The sequence below is a fragment of the Platalea leucorodia genome (genome assembly GCF_965183815.1).
Source record: "Platalea leucorodia genome assembly, chromosome: 11".
Taxonomy (NCBI): domain Eukaryota; kingdom Metazoa; phylum Chordata; class Aves; order Pelecaniformes; family Threskiornithidae; genus Platalea; species Platalea leucorodia.
The window spans coordinates 1,420,380-1,442,459 of NC_138833.1; the positions used below are offsets into that span (position 1 = coordinate 1,420,380).

Here is a 22,080-nt window from a genome sequence, read left to right on the forward strand (position 1 = left end):
TTCTACCTAAGAACTTGTTGTGGTTAACCCCAGCCAGCAGCTGAGCACCACACAGCCGCTCGCTCGCTCACTTGCTCCCCCCCAGCGGGAGGGGGGAGAGAATCGAAAGGGCAAAAGTAAGAAAACTTGTGGGTCGAGATAAGAACAGTTTAATGATTGACATAAAAAAAAAAAAAATTGTAAATTGTAGTGAAAAGGAAAACAACAAAAGAGAGAGAAAAACAAAACCCAGGAAAAACAAGTGATGCAACTGCTCACCACCCACTGACCGATGCCCAGCCCGTCCCCAAGCAGCGACCGCTGCCCCCGGCCAGCTCCCCCAGTTTCTATACTGGGTGTGATGCCATATGGTATGGAATAGCCCTTGGGCCAGCCTGGGCCAGCTGGCCTGGCTGTGCCCCCTCCCAGCTCCCTGTGCACCAGGCAGAGCAGGGGAAGCTGAGAAGCCCTTGACTTAGCGTAAGCACTGCTTAGCAGCAACTGAAACATCAGCGTGTTATCGCGTTATTGTCATCCTAAATCCAAACCACAGCACTGTACCAGCTACTAGGAGGAGAATGAACTCTATCCCTGCCGAAACCAGGACAGAGCTAGAAGCCACCCGTCCTGAGAAAGGCGCTTGCTGGCACAAGTGACTGGCTAAACTTTATCACCCTGGAGATTTTCAGGTTTGGGTGTGAAAATTGAAGTCAAATGCCAGAAGTGTTAAGCCTGAAGCCCTAGGACATCTTAGGACTTAGTTTTAGATGTCTGACTTTCGCTTTAGGTAGCCATGTTCTAAACAAAAGCCTCTAAAAAGAAACATATTAATACATCTCAAGATCAGTTAGATTAATGAGAGAGCTGAGCAAATCTAAGTAGTTCATGGTAAGGATTTCCAGAAACACCTGCATGTTAAAGTGCAATAACAAAACTAAAGGCATCCAGATCAGTGACTTGTAACAGATGATCTTAATTAGATATAAACTTCATGGTCCATGTTTGTTCAAGTGACAGAACTAAATATATGACTGTGCTGCTTTCCTTTACAGCTGGGTAGAAAATAACCAAGTTAAAAGTGCATGCTTCTTGACATGATAGTTATAGGCAGACAACAGAAAAATCTCACTGAAAATGAAAGAAATACACTAATAAAAGTTTTAAGAATCGGCCTTCCCAAAATTATTATTGTATATTATTCTCAATATGAAAATATGAGACATTCTAGATTCAAGTTCTGCAGCATTTTCTTTTTTTAACCCAATCAACACTTGCTACTCACACCATATTAAGTCAGTCATCTTTTGCAGGAATATATTTAAATCACTTCATCGGTAATTAGTTTTTCTATAAACACTGCTAAACAGACGTTTTCCCCCAGTTTTCAGAACTTCTCAAGAGTGAAGTTCTGTCAATTCCTCCAGTCACCACCCTCCATACAGTCATACATAACAACAACATCAGGCTGAAAAACATTTCGAGTCATACCTCATCTTAGTGAAAAGCAGAAAACTGATTCATCTGGGTAGCATACAAACCAATCTGATAGTCAAACAAAAATATTGATAAAATACCTAATTTAGTTAAACTATCGATTTAGCTGCCATATATATTTTCCCTTTTTTCCTCTAATCCTTGTTTTGTATTTCTTATTTCAATTCCTTTGAGGAAGCAGTTCTAAAACTGGCTTTTAAGCCAGAATGAGTTTTTAAAATAATATTTACAGCCTTATCTGTTCTTAATACAAGCGTCTGAACTGTACTAAAAATGGCAGTTTATTGCCAAAATTTATATTAAAAAAAATTTAAAAAAAACTTATCCATTCTTAGAATACTTAAGTTAAAATTGTTTCTGGAATATCATCAGTTATATAGAATACAGGAATAAAAAGAATAGCATTAAAAAAAGGCAAAGAATGGGTTTTAATTTGAAGCCATGATTAAAAGACTAAAAATAAAAGACAGAAGTGTTAGAAATAGTTCATACTGACCTGAGTCCATAAAGGACTGTCCCATCTGGATGCAAACGGATCATTCTGTTCTTCACAGTGACACCATGTACAAATGACTTCTTGTCATTCAGAAAATAGGTATCGGGAACCCACAGCTGATCAGCTACTCTGTTGTCCAGAGTAAGGTTTAGAGGTATTACGTTATACGACAGCCGCTTATCCCTCCACGCTTGCTGAAAGTACATTGTCAAGGTATAGTCCTGTGATTATAAAAACAAAAAAGGTTTGCATTGAAACAGACAGCACACATAGGCCAAAAAAAAAAAAAAAAAAAAAAAGCAAATACACATTTATTCATCGTGACTGTTCTTAAAGGCAAACATGTCTGTTCAGAATTTCCATAAGTAGATTTATTTATTTTTACAGTACTGAACATCTTGTGTATACTTAATAACAGAAATGAGAACACCAAAAAGATGGGGTATTTACATTTTATGAATGACTTGGGAGTTCTCATTTCAATATTTAAAAACAAAATGGAAAAAAAATCTGTAGACGCTTAACAATCTGCAATTTCTGTAGCACTTAACAAGCCTGGGAATTCTGGGAAACAGGAACATTCACAGATCTGAATTTCATCTCATGGTCTCCACTGTATGCAGTAGAGCTCTGGATCAGGCCTTGCATCTCTGAAGTGGCAGCTACCACCCAAACACTCCTCTAAATTAAAATCTCTTCAAAGTCTGTTAACTTTCCCCTGGGCATCGAAATCAGTGGGAAGTCTCTGAGGTTTCTATGCTACAGAGTCTTAGTCTTCTACTTAATTTTACAGATGAAGTAACTCTGGTTACCTCAATGGAACAATTCAGAGAGCACAATTAACCATCTAGGTAAATATCTGCAGCATTATGAGACTTGCTTTGTCTTGATGCAGGCCACTAACGTACAGTACTCTGGAGAAGTTTTGATCTTTTGATGTTTTAGAGAACAACGTAATTACAAAAAATTATGTTTTTGCAAGACCTGTTATACAGAGGCAGAATACGCATTATACACTAGCCTATACTAAAAAACCTCCATAAATAATACACAAAGGAACTGTATACCTGATCACGGATCACTGGGTCAAGGGCTGTAAAACAATACTGAAGGAATACCAAAAGGAGGAATATTTTAAACCCAATATTGTGTTTCACTTGTTCTACAGAAGTCATAATCACTCGGACTATTTTGGTTTAGAATTCTTACTTAACATGGGCTTCATTAAATTGTGAGTACTGTTAGCTTACAAAACATTGCTTTCAACAGAAAGTCGACGAAAGCTGCTGTGACTATCAGCAACCCCAGGATTCAGCCATCTCGGAGTCTGGAAGTCTGTATCGACACATTTCTTGAAAACAAGAAATCCCACCTAACTTACAACAAATAATCAGCTGTGGTGACTACATCTCACAAACTAATTCCTAGCACTGCATAACAGAGAAAAGCATGCAAGATATTAACATTTTATTGCATAAATTGAAATATTAGTTCTCATTAGCTACTTCATATTTTAAAGAAGGAGAGACCACTATTGAAACTATGTTTTTGTTACAGCTGGCAAAGAAACATTAATCTTCCTGCTGAAATACTTTAAAAGCACCTACCACAACAGTATTTTACAAACATCTTCATTTAAAAAAAAAAAAAAAAAAAAAAAAAAAAATTTTGACACATGAACACTATACAGAACTTCTCACAGAATACAGAAGTAAAAATTTTACAGGTTCACAGACTAAATTTTCAAAAAAATCTACAAAAATGGCCCTGTAAGACATCGATGAAATTTACTTAAAAAAAAAAAAAAAAAAGCACCAAAAATAGTAAGTTCTACATTTCTAGAAATTATCTTTTTACAGGACAGCCTAGGACTTGATAAACGCCAAATCTCACAAAAGGCACATAGAAAAAATTACCTTCCTTGGTGAATGGGAAAACAGACACACAGACACACTAAATTTCTTCCACTGCTATGCAGAGAGGTGGGATTCATACTACTTAACTTCACGCGCTGGAGACGCATCTCTCTCCACTGATTTTAGAGCATCTAGGGCAATCAGTCTTAACCTACGCCCATCGGTGAAGCGCCTCCAGGGAAGTGAATTCGAGCCAGTGTCAACGGCAAATTGAGAAGAAAATAAAAATCAGACACAATGTTCATTAGCAATGTCTGAGTATCCAGAAAACTGTTTTCCCTTTCTTTATTAATGAAATTTTTTATGCCTAAATTAGGTTGGTGTGATTATTCACTTTAAGACGCACACGGCCCACCCTTAAAAGCACGCGTTAGGAAGGGTCTGTGACAGCTGTGGCTATTCCAGCAGAGCTCTCCAGGCAATGACACAGCACTTCGAAACCAACTGACCTTGCCTCCTCCGCAGAACACTCTGCACGCACATGAACCAGCATAAACTATTTTTCTACAGAGGTGTGTATTTCCATGGTAGAAACCCTTATTTTTTATGCACCTTTCTTCAGAAGACCGCGCATACATGAGCTTCAAAATGCCGCTTCAGTTTTCACTGAAGCAGAAAGAAATACATGTTCCTGTTGAGAACAGTTAGGGCATTTCTCCCTTGCCAACACAAAACCAGAATGGTAACGCTGTCCCTTCAGCCTTCGTCCCACGTGCGATGGGTAACGGTTCATCGCCTTCGCCTGCTCTGCCTCCAGCTGCTAAGGGACGCACGCGCCCCCAGCCTGCGCACGCAACGCCGCTCAGCTTTGGTAGGGGGTCACAAGCATTAACAAGACCGCACGGTTACAAGTAGGTAACGCCAAATAAGTTTTTCCAATTATTTTAGTGCCAAATACATTCACCTGGTAACTATTCTAACCTGATCAGTTTTAAGAATCTGAAATCTCCTCCCCTCCCCATCCCCACAGGATCAGGACGAGAGTCTGCTTTCAAGAACGTTCCACCTACATCTGCAGAATTTTGCTGTTATGCTTCATCACTGCTATGCAGTATTTGATTCATAACCAGATACCAGAAAGTGTTCAGTAATATATTGCCAGTAAGAAAATGTATTAGTCTTCATTATACTAACATATCGCAACATAAAGTAGATGAGCTGTAGCACTTGCTCCCCATTATCCTTGGAATGTTGCATTTTACTCCTTTTCTACGCAATAATCTCCATGCATTAATATATAGCATATATATAGAACATGCTTGCCTCTTTACACCTCAGTAAAAGAGGAAAAGAAGAGGAGGAAGAAAACTAAACATGCATGGTACAGTGCATAAAAGTGAATTACATAAAACTGTAAATTTGGAGCACTGGTATAGCTGAAAGAAAAGCCAAGTCCCCAGGCTGGAGTTCAGAATCAAACACACTGTGTTCCAGAAACAGAGCTGGTGTTCCAACTAAAAATTATTTGTCATCTGTTGGCCCTAGTTTTCAGATGAGACTGGAGCTTCTGATGGTCAAAACAGGACACCTTATATAATTTTTTATAAAACTCTCACAACCTTTTGAATTTAAGTGTGGAGTTTTTTTAATTATTATTAAAAATAAATGTGTTCCAAGCTACATATTTCAAAGTGATCGGTTAGGAAAAAAGGAAAACCTGTCACATAAGCTGCAATTCATTCTTTAGAAAGGAGGGAGGCATCTGTTTTCAAAATCCCAAATGAAACAGTAATTCAAAAAGATGATGTGCAGGTACAAAACGTCCCTGAAGTATCCCAAGACGTTTTATACTTTGAGATTAAGAACATGCTTGTCTAGCAGAAATACTACAAGAAAAAATTCTGTTCAACTCACATTAAATATGGGAATTCCCCTCTATCCTAGGGATAAACACCAAAACAAACACGCAAATATCTTGCCTCTTTAGGAAGGCAGGCACACGAAACAAGCAGAGGAACAGAAGTGGCTAGTAAAGGATGATTTTAATTTTTTAAGGCCTTAGCATCCTATTAAATTCACAGGATGGGATTGTTAGAAGCTTAGTGTAAGTAATGAAGTATGTAAGATGAAGTAAGTATGAAGTTAAGTATGAAGATGAAACAGGAGTGAATTAATCTTAAAAGCCTAGCACAAGGCAGTAATTACAATGAGTTGAACGAAACATGAACCCAAACCTCATGATGGCCACGGCTGCGTACACCAGCCCCAGACAAACACAAAGGCACAGACCATTTCCAATACAGGCATACAGAGACACACTGTACACAGATAAATAAATAGCTTCATCAGGTACCCTGAGCACGTGAAGCCTGAGATGCTGTACAACATTTTATTAGTATAGACAAAGTTACAAGCAAAACTTAGAATGTAAATAGGAAAATACTGTATGTTCTGTAAATACACAATATTACCATTTGTATAGCTTTCACTATTATTCCATTGTTCACGTACATGTAAATTTAATAAATTATTTTCTTCTTTCCAGATGCAGAAATTTAGGCAACAGAAAATGGATGGTTACTCCTATTCTATCCTGATCAAAGAAAAGATCTCTCCTCTTTTCCACACCAGTTAAAGTTCAGCTTCCCAGTTTTCTTCTTCATTTCAGAGAATGAACAGGAGAGCAACAAATATGAGACACAAAGTTAATCTTACTGCAAATTTTCTCATATGAATAAAAAAGCAATGAACAGTTTTATTAGTATTAGCATATTTATGGGTAACTTTTTTCCTGAATGTGATCTTTGTGCAGTGCTTGCCTGCAAACACTTGCAGCTGCTGGAAATGTATATACGCTGGGAGCTTTAAACTTACACTTCGATAAATGGAATTGTTACAGACAGCCAAGTTTTCAGTTAATGACCATCAACTTCAATGATCCAAGGGAAGGTACTGCAGAGGAAAGCATCAAATCTGAAAACTGGCACTCTTGTTTATATTCTCTCATTTCGTTAATACACCCAAATAAAAGCTTTCTTAAGCCAAAAAAGAAATGCCAGTTTGGGCCTATTATTGGCTTAAAAAGATTAGAACGCAGGCCTTGGCTAAACCCACCCATGGGCTAATAACTGTGAAATGTATATTGCTGGTCCTCTTTTTATATTGGAAAAAGGATCGAGGCAAAAAAGGAAATAAATTTCGCGAACATTCACAGTGACAGTGGGAGTCTAATGCAAAAGACTGTGCCAGATGTAGATTTTTTCAAAGCATGAGGATAAGGTCCAATGTGAGAAAAATAACATTTAAAATATAGGTCTTTCTTCTACATTACACAAAACGGGACTGATTCACAGTGCGGCTTAATACAAGCGTTGGTATACGTTTTTAACAGGGATATAACACAGCTACTGAAACTTTATGACTTTGGAAGTCATAAAATTAGAAAAATTTGGAGAAGAAAAAAAAATAAGCAGAAGAAACATTCTGTATATTATAAATACAACACATAGTAGCACGGAGTTGAAGAACCTATTTATCTCTACTCATCACTAATAAATGGAGAACTCATTTGTGGTTTGGCTTAAGTCCACTTCTCATCACTTTCCTGGTTATTCCTAACTTGTAAAAATACTTTACTACATTTCCCAGCATGGCATTTTTAAAGCTAAATAATTTCCTTCTCAAAATGCTTGAAGCTGAAGATGTTGCCTGAATGCCATATTTATTTACCACACACATTTAAAAAGCTGTCTGTTGATGACATATTTAAAAGTGCCATTAAGTGAATTATTAAAAGTATACATCTACACTGCAAAATGGGTTTTAATATATTAAAAGCTATTATATACTTCAGAAGAAAGGAGCAAAATTTAATTCTGCTCCCTCCTCAGACTCAAATGAAGCTACCACTGACGTGTGCAGTTTCTACAGTGGGAAGCACCCAACATGTTTCGCTACTCCAATGGTATACAGAGCAATCCAAAACAAAGCACTTCAAGCTAAAGGAGCTTCAGTGGATTTATTGCAGAAGCAATGTCTTTCCCAGAGTGCTGATGGACAATCCTTTCAATCCTCATTCCATTTAAAACCAACGACTACAACATGTTTGATTCATAATTACCTATCTCACACTCAGGTCAAGAAAATGAACATAAAAAGTCTGCTCTGTTAGCACTGGAGACACCACAAAGTGACTTACATAAAAGTAGAACGAACTGTTGGAATAATGGGTGATACCAAAGAAGTGTCAAAATAAATGCTGTCATGTGCCCTTTCAAAAAAGTATTTTTCACAGTCTGTAAATCTTTACTTCAAGAAAATGACAACGACATCAAGAACCTTACACAGAGTTCAAGTTGAACTCTCTCCATAGATCACGTCCCACTTCCCAGGCTGGCTTCAAATCCAAGAAAGACTTCTAGTTAATTGTGTCTCCTAAAACTTAGCAGGTGGTTTTTCCTGACAGGAGTTGTATGATCTAAAGTCTATCATCTCTCCTAAATGGAAAAGATCCCAACGAGTAAGCCTACCATTTATTCTGCAGCAATTATCCCAGAATTATTCATAGCAATTCTCATTTCTCAGTTGAACAAATAAGCAAAGATGGGCTGTTTATCTCCTACAACAGTTCTCAGAAAAACACAGCATTATTGAATCAAGCAAGAGACTTGTGTATGGAAGCCAAACGGCTGCCAGCAGAGCTTGACTCCTAGACATAAAGCTTCTTACTACTGATTGTATGAAATCTGTAGTAAGAGGCTGCTTACCATTTCAGCAACAAGATCATGAATTTGCGTCTCCTTAGCACTACTGACAGTAGCCAATATTTATATTGTTTCTACACAGTGATTTATATATTGCACTGTGATACAGCGTCATTATATTTCATGCATTGAAATGAAATAAAGCAGTTCCGGCTGATGTGTTTCCTGTAACGTTAATTAGTTTAGCGAGACGCTGTGACACTCCATTTTAATTTCTGACAAGTCACCCCGACTGAACCATGATACCGCACTTCTACCGAGCCAGCAATCTGCACATCATTCCAATCACAAAGCACCTGCCGTACGTCTTTTAGCTCTCTCTGATTTGCTGTCTCTTCATAATACGAGGAAGATTGATTAAAGTGAACTTGGACTGAAAACTGTAATCTAACTGCTACTTGCTCAAGAAAGTCACGTATCTCCATATCTTCAGATTTTTCTCTTTTGAAAGGATCTAGTCCTCTTTATACAGCATTACAGGATTCTCAGATGAACAATGCAAATGCAAAGTAAGATGAATAAATGCAAACTATACTCGCTTTAATGAAAAGTTATGGAAACAGTATTTTTCTGCTTCAGACAAAATTATGTGCTATTATTATTTAGTCATGTCTTTGAAATAGAGTAAAATATTTTAAGCCACAAGAAATACCAAAAAAGTTTATTTACATTTGAATTTCAAATTTTTCTTTACTCGTCTATCACAAGCCATTTCCCAGAGAAGGGAGAATAATTCTGAGTTCACAGACCATTTCCTATGCAATCGTACAATCCTACAGATCTTCAGAAAGGTAAATACTGACAACTGAAATCATATTTATATTGCTTTTATTACCAGGCTTCCCTTATTAATAGTATTGCAAAAGAGTAAAAAATATTCTTGAAAATACTAAAGAACAAAATAAAAATTAAAATCATAACTTCTTAAATAGAGTAGAAGTAAACCGGCGATCAAGCAGAACTGGAGATCCAGTTGGAAAGTTTGATGAGAGCAAATGGTGGCCTAAGCTATTGTTTTGGAGAAGAGACTCAAAAGCAAAAAACCAGAAACCGCTACCAGAAATCTGCGTGTCTTACTGATCCTTTTAATGAAGGGGGCAAAAAAAAAAATCCAGGATAAGAATATAGTAATGAATAGTGAGATTAAATCTGGCTGAAACATGAGAACTCAGGTTGTGCTCAGATGCAGAACTAGACTGGAGTAACATTTGGGCAAGTGCTCTTGTTCCTGATGCTTTATAGTTTCCTGAGCTGCTAACATGTAAGCAAAACCCTAAGAATACGTTTAGAAACGGAAGGAATTGCCAAGTTAATGCTGCTCTGTATCATTGTCATTAACTTCTGAATAACTTAGAAAATTAATAATGAAACGGATAGGTGTCCATTTAAACCATAGAATACTTATTTTTCAGATAAGTATTTTGCAATATTTCTCAAGGAGAATATTGAAATGAATAAATATTCCCAGGATTTATTTATTTTTAAATACAGCCTTGCTTCCTTCGATGAAGGAGACTCCAATGACAAAAGTGCCATCAATATGCCTGTTACTACCCTAGCTAGCTCCGTCTGCCTTTCTGCATCTGAACGGATGTATAACAACCCCTAAATTCCCCACTGCAGGCTTTGGTCCAATAGAAACGGAGACTTAATGAGAATAAAACAGTTTGAGATGCACTCAGCATTTTACTACTAGAACAGGTTGTTTATCCACATCCTTCATAGTTTGCCAAAAGATGAGGCTGCTGGAGAATTTGGCTGCCCATTACAAAACCTGTTAAACCCTCACGAGCAGGTACAGCTCTTCCCTTTAACGTGCAGCCTGCTGACATTTTAAGGAGTCCCCTATCACCCCACTAAACCTTACACACCAGAGCGTGCATTTTCTCTGAACTACTAACAATTATCAGCAATTCAAAATATTTCAGCCTCAAAATTTGAAGTGCTGTAAGCATTCTCAGTACTAGGTCTAAACTTCCAAATCTTACTGTATCAGCAGTGCCCTAGAATCCACACTAAGCCACAAGCAAATTGCCAATTTATCTCACTAAGCAGTCACTTGTGCTGCTTCAGTCTTGCAAAGAAATGGTAGCATGTTTACGTTTCAGGACAATACAGTAAACCTCTGAGCTGTTTTGAGCAATGGGAACACTCTAAATGCTTACAAAACTATTGAAAACAGCAAAAGTAACACTCATCACTACATTATCAGTGATGACACAATCCTCCTTTCAGAAATGCTAAAACAAACCACAGTTATCTCAATGAAAAGTATAATTTTAATATTAAAAGTTTAAGAGAAATAGCTGACAAAAATTTGATTATCTGAGCTTCAGACAGAATTTGTACACTTAGTGCTGTTGAGAAATGCAGTATTCTAACAAAAATACGTCCGTTCTGTGATCCCATTTAACTGGCCTGCCTGAGGATGCACTTCTTGAAAAAGAAAAATACTATATGAGTATTTTAGTGGATCATTTGTATAGGCAAAGGAATTTACTTTGCTATATTTAGTTTCTTTTACTGAGCAGATTATTTTGCTAGTGTTTCCTTTCAGGTAAAAAGCTAGCTGTCTCTTCAGTTAGTAACGGAGAAGTTTCTGCAAGATAACTTCCACAAACAGACACACTAAAGAAAACACATATATGCATATTCTTCATTTTCCTAAATAGGCTCAAGTCTTCTTCCTACTCTGATGTTCTGTTCCGGTCTTACTGCTAGGCTGTCAAATCTACATCATACTCCGGCTGTATCACAGAATACCAAAACGCTTCAGGTGGCTTTCAGATAACCGTTCTGGCCTTCAAGGCTTTTTTTTTCCACCTATGAATTCTTTCACAGGTGAGAACACTAGTAAATTTTTGCTTTGCTTGTGATTTGCGAGATCGACATAAATAAAATCTCATTAACCGATATGAAAATGCCCCTTTGATTGAGAGTGGGCCAAAGACATAACAGTTCTTAAAAAAAGATGAAGTATGACTATTAATCAATACTAAGGCAATATTTTCAGCAGTCTCAGCATTATGCAATTACTAAACATCACCTCCATTTTAAGGACAAAAGAGTAAAGAGAGAGCTGAGAAGCTCAGACTAAAGTATTCAGTCAGATTTTAGGAGGCATCAGAGTGAAATTACTAATCAATCTGGGCAACCCTGTAATTTTTTTCAAAATTTAACTTAAATTGTAGGTAGTCAGTCAAGAAAACCCTATTATATTAGCATTGGAAAAGTGGACAAAATCAGAGCGCTTTTCTAAATGTTGCCCTAAACAAAGTGTCTGATAACATAATAGAGTTAACTCACCCGTTCATGAAAAGATTGCTTTCTTCAGTGCTTCTTGACACTGAACACTCTCACATTTTCTGTTCTGACTTGGAATATCCTTTAGCAAGGTACAGATTCAGTTATTATTCAGTTTTGTCAAGGCAGTTATGATTATCTTTGTAACGCTTCTAAAACTAAATCATCAAGGATATATTTAATACTAAATTAAAATTTTAAGATCAGCTCACAAAGCAATGTTTACACTCATTAAACAATCTCTCTGCAAATATTGACGTAAGAGAGAGGCAGTGAGTGAGAGCAAGAAAGTGAGTTTGAGGAAAAGTTTTATAAAAAAACCAAAACATTTCCTCTAAGATTTAGTTCATCTCAAAACTATAACAACACCAAGATACATAACATTTCCTTTAATAACATACTCTATAACTGAAATAAAGTTAGACTAATTGGTTTAATTAGCTCATAATGGTGTCCAAGAGCTGCTGATACCTGGCTGGTTTTCTGTAAATTTCTGTGATGTATGTGCATGACACGCCCTCGTTTTATTTTTGCTCTCTTTTTCTTCTAAATGAGCTCAGAGTCCTTCTCGCTCTGTCTCCATGTACGCATTTTCTCACACACTACTACTAACCACGCTAGCTGTCTGTGCTGGTTTTCTTGGTATTTTTTGTGGGCTTTTTCTTTTAAACAAAACTAGAAACCCAGGCCAGGTGGAAACCCCAAAACACCTCACTTGCTTTTACCAGGCGCAGCCGCTTTGGGAACGCAAGCGGAAGCGGTCCCGGGCACCCCCCCTCTGCCCGTCCGTCTCCGTGCCAGCCCCACGCGCAGAGGGAGCGCCAGCAGCAGTTCGCTTCTCTTCAACACTGTCACGGGTCCTGCAACGCTTCGTCTCTCCGGCCTGCCGATTCCAAGAAGTTCTCTAAAACGGTTCATTAATCTGTTAGTGACAAACTGATGTCTTGAAAGAAGCAATGTACTCTGCAGAGTACAAATCTCCCACAGATATGTTCCTATAAGCATTTATATATCATGGTCTAATACACCAGAGGCTACACACTGCACTTCAGACTAATGTGTTTCTTCCCTGTTTACATATAAATCTTGTGGGAACAGACCGAACGCCTTGATTTAGCTGCCTTCCTCAGCCAATAATCTCTTGAATCCTGTAACCTTACATACAGATTTCATGGGGTTTGAACAGTGAAGAGTGTGAGGATGAAAAAAAATAAATAGCGCCACGTCACGTAGGCCTTTTCCTGTATTTTCAATGCTCTCCTCCCCATAACCCAAGATCTGACAGGCTGCTTCTCTCAAAAATGTCAGGCACTGCAGAGAACTGCCAGCACTGAAGTAAAAGGACAATTTTAAATAAGTACATACCATTTCTTTCATAGTGATGACAAGCCTGTGGAAACTGATAGGAAGCCCAATTTGCATGACAGCCCAACACTTCAGCAAGGAGAACATGCTCAGTAGAGACACTTCCAAGAGAATAAGTGATGTATTCGGATGAAAAAGAAATGAATGTTATTATGTTCTAGGGAGAAAAATCTGAAAAAATTCAGGTGGAAAATTATTGCATCTTTAACAGTCATTGCACCTGCATTAATTAGATTTTAATTTGTTCATGGTTCTGCAAAGCCAAAGCCTATTGGAATGTCTCAAAGGGAAGATTTCCATTCTGAGTGCCTCTACTACAAAGGTGTGTTTTCCTTGACAGATACAGAAAACTTTATAGCAAAGAACAGCTGCAATGCCCACAACAACAAAATACACCTAGTTTTCCACAGTCAATCTGCAATATTTTATCTACAAGAAATCAACAGGAGATTAATATTGGAAAGATTTGCAGGGACAATGCTGTATCAGTATTTTCATAGGAAAACCCAGGCCAGCAGAGACCTCAGGAGGTCTCTAGTCCAACCTCCTGCTCAAAGCAAGATCAGCTGTGGGGTCAGACCAGGTTGCTCAAGACTTTATCCAACCTGCTCTGGAAGACCTTGAAAAGTAGAGATTTTCCTTTCTTTCTATATGGATTAGAACAACATTTTAATAACAACAAAATTGATATTTGCATTTAGAAAGAAACTCCCTATGCTTCAAAAAGGAAAAATCAGGATGGTCACCCTAATCTAGCAACGACTGCCATTTGTTTGATTTAAAACCACTGTTGTCTGATTGTCCAGGTTTCAGCTGGGATAGCATTGATTTTTCTTCCTAGTAGCTGGCACAGTGCTGCGTTTTGGATTTAGGATGAGAATAATGTTGATAACATGCTGATGTTTTAGTTGTTGCTAAGTAGCGTTTACACCACTCAAGGGCTTTTCAGCTTCCCAGGCTCTGCCTGTGCTGGGGAGGGGCCACAGCCAGCTCAGCTGGCCCAGGCTGGCCCAAGGGCTATTCCATACCTTGTGACACCATGCCCTGTATAGAAACTGGGGAGAGTTGGCCGGGGGGCAGCGATCGCTGCTCAGGGACAGGCTGGGCGTTGGTCGGCGGGTGGTGAGCCAATTGTATAGTGCATCACTTGCTTCGTATATTATTATTACTACTACTACTACTATTCTATTTCATTTTACTTCAATTATTAAACCGTTCTTATCTCAACCCACGAGTTTTCTGACTTTCACCCTTCCAATTCTCTGCCCCATCCCACTGGGGTGGGGGGAGTGAGCGAGCGGCTGGGGGGGGCTTCGTTGCCGGCTGGGGTTAAACCACGACACTGATTTTTAGAGCCATTGTACACTACTGCTTCTATCTATTCTGTTCAGTGTATTATTATTCCAGTCTTTTGCGTCATTTGCTCAGTAGTTCCCTCCACTCTTTAGTCTCACAACTATCTGAGCCACTTAGAAATCAACGGGATTCATTTACCATTGAGTTTTTGAACGCACATATTGTTCAGTATTTCCTGTACTCTTCAATTGTTACCAACAACTTCACTTCTCGTGAAACTATTCCCTGTTCCCATACAGTAGATATTTTTTTACAAGCATTTTTTCCCCCTCCCTCTCTTGTAATCGTAATCTTCGTGGCTTCCCACCTGTGCCAGAGAACTTTCCATGCATTTAAAAAATTCATTTCCGTTTTCCACAACAGTTCACAGTTATTTCGTAAACAATTCTGACTCTACTTTGTCAGACTGAAGCTATACTGTCAAGACCTATTAATTTAATGCCATTACACCTGTAACTGTCAATTCTCGGAAACATACTCCAAGAATCCAAAAAAACTGATCTGGCATCCTTCATTACGGAATGGATTTATTTATTTGTCTGTCTCCTACTAGATGAAATGTCTAATCTCATCAGCCTTCAAAGTTTGTCTCCTTTGTGGTTCCCTGTTTCTCCCAGAGCTGAAGTCGGGCTTGTACTTCAGTGACCAAATGGAAGTAACTGCTTTGACAGCTGGAAACATAAAGAGCAAGACAGAAGCTTGCCTTTTTTCAAGGCATGAAAGGTAAATGGTTAATGGAAATGGCATGAAAAGAATTTCTTACTTGGCATTTACACAAATCCAGTACATTTTAACAAAATAAGGATACCATGCACCTGTTTCAGTCAGCCTGCTTGTTGTGGAAATGGTAATGAAAGTATTACTGGTCCCAGACTTTTATCCTTTCTCACAAATTCAGATATAAGCGCAGCAGGAAATTATTCAGGAAAAATAGATCCCATTTTTAATTAAGCAGCTTCATTATAATCGTACTTTGAATGTATTTGATTTGGCAGACACTATTCTGAAAGCATGGATGGTTTTTAAGCAATTTTCAGATCTCGCACAGAGCGAACTTTCAACTTACACAGCAGTTCCTTCCAACTACTCCTATTGGAAGGCATTTACACAGCTTGTTGGGACTCCTGGCTTTAGGTTATTCCTTCCACCTAGGCACCCAAACCAGCAGTCCGGGTGCAATCTCTTCCGCCTTCTCTCTACTTTACTCACTTGATACTTATTGAAATTTCCGGGAGACGAAATGCCTGGGAAATCATGAACTCTGTGAACACTTCAGAAGTAATCGGGAACAGTTTTGCTCTTTCTCCACCCCTGAAGGAACGCTAATCCAGAGTTTGCAAGAACATTAGTCATTTTGCACTGGTAACAGCAATGAATTTTCTTCCTTCTTTGGCACGTGCAATTGCATTATCATTCTCACATCTTTATATAGATGGATAATATCAAAGCTGACCAAGTGAATATGCTCTGCTAGAACGAAGACTCAAGGACACATTCCACTTAATTCCTCTCAATTTTTACATTAAGAACTCTTTCAAAAGTCTAATAAAGATGTGGAAAACGAAATAATCCAGGGATCAGGAAGAAACGCTAAATTTGCAGCAGCAGGAATCATGAAACATTCTTCAACACTTCTACAAAACATGCTTTCATTCACCAGATTACTTGGCAAAAGAGTTTCAAGCCCTAAGTTTATGAAAAAGCTATGATGAACTTTCCCTCCCATAGTCAGACGATGTCAAACATATCTTGCAGTCCTACTGCTGGAATACTGAAGATAAATGAAAAGTGGTGATTTTAAACTAATTCTTAAAAAGTTCCTCAAGGTTGGGCTGGAGAGTACCAAGAATCTGCCCCCACACAGCAGTTTTTATAAAAGTTACCACAGACTGATCCAGAGGATACTTTGCAATTAAAAAGACAGAAAATACCTTCATCAAGAAAAGAGGTATTTTCCCCAAAATGCACCAAATCTAAAAAAAAAAAAAAAAAAAAAAAAAAAAAAAAAGAGTACTTTTTCAGCAAAATGTATTTCCACAATAAAACAACTTCCTCTTTAACTTGTGTTTGTGTCCACCTATCCCTTTTCAAAATTGAAAACCAGACAAGAAAAACCCATAATTGGCTCTCGCTCACTAAAGCTCATCTGTATGCTCACTGTTCTCCCCTGCTAAATAAACTGCCATTGCACCATACAAATTATGGTTCCATAATACCTATTGAATGCCATACAGTTGCGCTGTATCCATACAGTTATACAGCTCCATAATATGCTAAGTGTCTATATATTTGAATGCATACATGTTACTAAGGATATCCATTTTGAACAATTAAAGCACATATACACACACACACACAAAATAATCAAAAAGCTCTGTGTTGACTCCACTGAGATTGTCCCGAAAATAATGGCCCATCTCCTGGCAGCTTGTTCTGAATTCATTTTGTACCTGCACCATAAAGATTTTGTTTAATATTTTAGTCTTAACAGGTTCAAAAAGACATCAGCTGAAGCATTTTGGTTTTTCTCTCAAATTATTAGACTTTAAGCCATCACAGTAAGTGCATGGCTTTAGCAGGTATTAGCCAAGCAAAATCTTAAGTAGCTCATATATTTCCAGCCACCACCTCAGATGTGCTTTATACAGGATTTCTGCTTGAGCACCCCGCATGCTAGTCAGCAAGCAGAACACATCGATTTGAAACCTACTAGTTAGTAGCTGGTTGATTCATGCATGAAATGCATTTATACATCACTTCACTGGCTTGATTTATGACGCATCTATTCTTTTAAAATAACAGCATCGGCCCTCCCTCAAGAGTCACAAAAATGCTTTACAACATTCTTATATTGCTACACACTAGATAAAATTTAGGAGTTTTTGTTTAAAGAAACTCTTTGAGATGCATTCTCAACCATGCCCAAATGTGAAAAAGGGTGTTTCACTGAAGTGCCAGTGATCGCATTCTCTTCCCCATTCTCCTCCCTCCCATTGCAAAGAAAACAAGCACAAAACCCTCAGCATTACTTACACCCTACAAATTTGTTCCCACACAGCTTTGCTTATCAACACTCTATTCTTGAATTCTGATCATCATTTTTTCCAGAAAGTCACAGTGGAAATGAGAAAGGACTCAGACTCACGTTTGCAAGGAAACACAACAGAACTAGCATTTGATACCAGCACCACTGAGAAGGAGCCCTGTGTTCCACTGCAGACAGGTTTTTTTTGAAATGATATCATTATTATTATTTCTTCCAACTGGTCCACAACCAGCCACTAAGAAGCTTGATCCTTTCTTTGCTATGAAGTAATTACAAAAGAAAGGAATTAAAACCGAGAAGAAAAAAAAAAAAAGCAAATTCATTCGTAGTACCCTATATGCACTGCCCTATTATTGAGGAGATGTTAACAATACAGTTATTTTGAGACAAAAGTGCCATACCTTAGATTATTTAAATGTAAGCTATAAATTTTGCTGAAAGTTGGATTGGCAAATGAGGCTTGTATATGGGGATTCTACCCACAGTTCTCTCTTGTTTAGAGTGCTTTCCTGGGAGAACCACTGTATCTAAAATCATTATAATAAGCAACATCTACAGTATGTTAGGTAAAGGTTGTAGATCTTAAAAAAAGGCATTGTGCTAGTGAAGAGTACTGGTGTTACCTCCTTTTAATGATATTCCTGCTTTCCAAATGTCTAAAAAAAAAAAAAAATCAATTAAAGTACGGATAGAGGATAGATAGATGTGTCTCACATCAGCACAATGACTAAAAGTCATTAGCATGGACTTAATTCTTTTTGCTTTGACTTAAAATTCAAAATACATTATGCAAATATACCAAATGTTTTCAAACACCAATTTTGAATCATAAACATGCAGAGGATTTTGAAAATCCTATTCAATAGATCTTGCTATTATAAATAGACATTTATATTGCCTCATAGCATTACCGTCCCAGTACCTAAGTCAATCCTAATAAGTTAAACAAAAGTCTTTCAAACAAACAAACAATAACTCTTAATTTCAAAAAGCATTTCGGAACCAGCACTTACATGCTTTTCTTGGAAAAGTCTTTATTGATTTTACTCAAAGTGGCTTGCTTATTGCCACCTACCACTTGCATACAAATCCGTTTGAAGTTTTGATTTGTAATTCTAATGCAAATTCTTTATTGTTTGCTTTTTGCTTTGTTACTTGATGTAATATTTCTTTACTTCCTGTACCAAAGCTCTGCTCCCCTTTACTACAGTACACTATGGATGCTTGGAGCATACTGTAATTGCCCTGGTATCTCTAATGAAAACCCTGTGCCTGCTAGCCCAGGTACAGAGAGCCAGGGTCTCATCTAACGGTTGCAAAATCTTGAGGGTTTTTTCCAGGAAGGGTGGAGGGGGAAGAACAAGGAATGGAGGCAAGAACGTCCGATCTTTCAAGGTCCCAGCACCCTGGGCTGTTCTATGAACATTTTCAGACAAGTACGCTGTAAATTAATTGCTTAATTTCTTGTATTAGACAACTTGTTATTAATGTCACCAAATATTACAATTAAGTACTCCTCTTAAATTATCTCCTCATCTCTACAATGTTCAAAAAGTCAAGCTACACCTCAACTGGTCTACGGCGTAACACGATCATCTATAGCAGTTCATAATTAATGAATTGCAGTTATGCTGCATGCGCTTTGAAACATACTTATTTAGGAACTCCCTGAAATACAAATCTTAGTATCCGCTTGTTTGAGCTGTTCAGCAAGGAAAATTTACAACTAAAGATGCTCACAGGACCTGTGAGAATTAAAGACTCTTTAGATGAAACAGGGAAAAAAAAAGAATCTAAAATTAATTATAGCAAAGTTTGCATGAACAGAAGGCAAATACATACTGCGTACTTCATGAAAGCACCTCTCCTGAGGAAAGTGTTAAATGCTTTAAACTAAGCATATCCTTCAGTGCTTTCCAAAGATGCTTTCAGCACTTTACCAAATCAATACTTACAAGAGTCTTTAAAAAAAAAAAAAAAAAAAAAAATATATATATATATATATATATATACACACACACACAGGTAAATTTACAGGGAAAAAAAGTTCATTTTTGCATTTTCATGAAGGCCCAGAGATTTTAGGCACAAAACTTCACATAGGTCTGGTAATCCTGCACCCAGTGAAATCACAGCTGAACTTCAGTATAGGGCTTTGAAAAAAATTGAATTCTATGCGCTGTTAATACAGACAGCCACAATTCTGACCTTCCCAGAACTGGTGACACATGTGAGGCATTTATAAAGGGATTCTTCTTAAGATTCTACTTGATTCTAAGATTCTATTTAGATCCTTATTTCTCTAGATCTGGGTGCAAGGAAAGCCTCTATGTACCCCATTCCATTTTTAGTAACTTTATTTCACTTGCATTTTACCTACATTGCTGTCATACTCAGTGGAAAAAAAAAAAATTAAACAGTTAAATAAGCAGTAAATATCTTTTTTATTCCCTAGTATAAGTTTATTCTAAATCCCTACATAAGTGTGATTAATATAAAGGAACACAAGGGGGGTGGGGGGGTGGGGGGTAACACACCGCCATAAACTTCCCAATATATTTTTTTCTTAAAAAAATTTATCTCTGCTATATCAAGATGCATAATTGTAAATATATATTTAGATGGCTTAATCAGAAATGTACAACTCCATACCATAGACCTCAACTTCTATGATCACATCACGTTGATTTAGTGAAGTTTTACGCTCCTCTTCTACCCCAATGCAGTTACCACAGAACACACAGAACTACTGAATTACTAAGTGTGTTTCTGAAGGACACCATGACACTTCAGTACTACAATACACGGATTTTCATTGCTTTGGAACATGGCAATATATCAACCACCCGCTCAATGAGTTAGATCTAATCTGTTACTTGAAACAAATTTTTAAACTGTTATTTAGTCTTAGAGGGTGCTCTATATATTCTGGTAGATTGTCCAGCAACAGTAATTTTAAAATCAGGACATGACTCCTCCCTCCTCATTCAGAAACTATCCCTCTGCATGCTAATGGAAATCTGAGCAGCCCATTAAAAAAAGATCTCCCCTCCTCTCCACTATGTCGGTCAGGGGGCTCGAACGAAGTGGAAGAACCTTACCTCAGCTACTGTTCAGTAACCTGCTGCCAACTTCCAAACACCTTCTTAGCCCCTCTCAGGTGTCACTGTCTGGATTTTGCGAGAAAACTTCTTTCCACTTCCATCAGTGTCAGATTTTTTTTTCTTTTTTTTCTTTTTTTTTTTTTTTTTTTTTTTTTGGCAGGGTGGGCGGGAAGCTGGTATTTATTTTTTATTTTTTAACTCCTGTGTTCAAGAATAGTGCAATCTCACAGGAACTTTCTAGTTGATAAGGAACCTCAGTGTATTCATTAGTTTGTGCTTCTTTGTAGCACAATAGCAACTTTTCACATTCATCTTAGTTCAGTATAATTAGCCATTCTGCTTAGAACAGAACAGACAACAGAACGAAGGGGTAAAATCAGGCAAAAGAGGATTCAGACTCCAACCATTGGGTAATTTACACAATACCCATACATATTATCTATTATTAACACTAAAACTCACACTTTTAAAAACTGGATGCTGAAATCTAATATTCCTGGCTGCTAGCCATGCATAGAAAACAGACAGGCTAATGCTAAAGAAAACAAATTTTTATTCATTTACCTTCTGTGTGAAATGAACTGTGCAGTGAATTATTTAGAAGGGGAAAATTGTAATTGCATGTGTAATAAAGCTGAAAATTAAGGAGAAGCAGATGGAAGACTAAAAGTTCTTTTTTGTAAGTGATAAGAGGATGATTCATAAGTATTTGACATTAGTTAAAATTACTTATGAAACAAATGTTTATGGAAAAATGTTCTTCTTAGGACAATGTGCCATCACACAACCAGCAGAGAATTATCTCAATTGAGACCCCCAATCAAACAGAGAAAAGGAAATAAACTACAAAAGAAGAAAAAGGGCAAAGCTTGTTCACTTCTGAACTTCACTGCCTTGGGTCTTAGCTTCCTACTGCAAGAATTCAGGGCGCTATCAGAAATTGCATAGGTGACAATTCAATTAATTTGTAGTTGTAAGGATACTTTACACTGTCACAAAATAGTAATGCACTTCCTGAAGTCATCTCAACAGAACGTGGGAAAGGGTAACTGGGATATAACTGCATGAGATTGGTGAAGTTACCTCACTTTGTTGTAAGCAACCCTGAGAAAGGCTTTTTTTAAGTCTCCATCTACTTCTAGATAAAAACTGAAATGAAAGCCAATGATCTTACCCACGCTTACATCGTTGCATATTACTTGAAACACATTAAATGAACACTTTCATATATAGCTAAATATTTAAAGTATCACGAATAATTACAAATAGACAGATTAATGTCTTTTCATTTTTTCCTAATGTCATGTCATGAAAAATG

At 37.5% G+C, this 22,080-nt stretch overlaps 1 protein-coding gene across 2 annotated transcripts in view; it reads right to left on the reverse strand.

The window, feature by feature from the left end:
- Nucleotides 1-22,080, reverse strand: part of GABRB2 (gamma-aminobutyric acid type A receptor subunit beta2) — a gene marked incomplete at both ends in the record, with an annotated part of 166,260 nt that overhangs the window by 104,073 nt on the left and 40,107 nt on the right. For both annotated transcript variants that reach the window (XM_082323762.1, XM_082323761.1), the window contains one exon: nt 1,970-2,190. In XM_082323762.1, the coding sequence (XP_082179888.1) occupies nt 1,970-2,190 (221 nt within the window). The remainder of the gene's footprint in view (nt 1-1,969; nt 2,191-22,080) is intronic.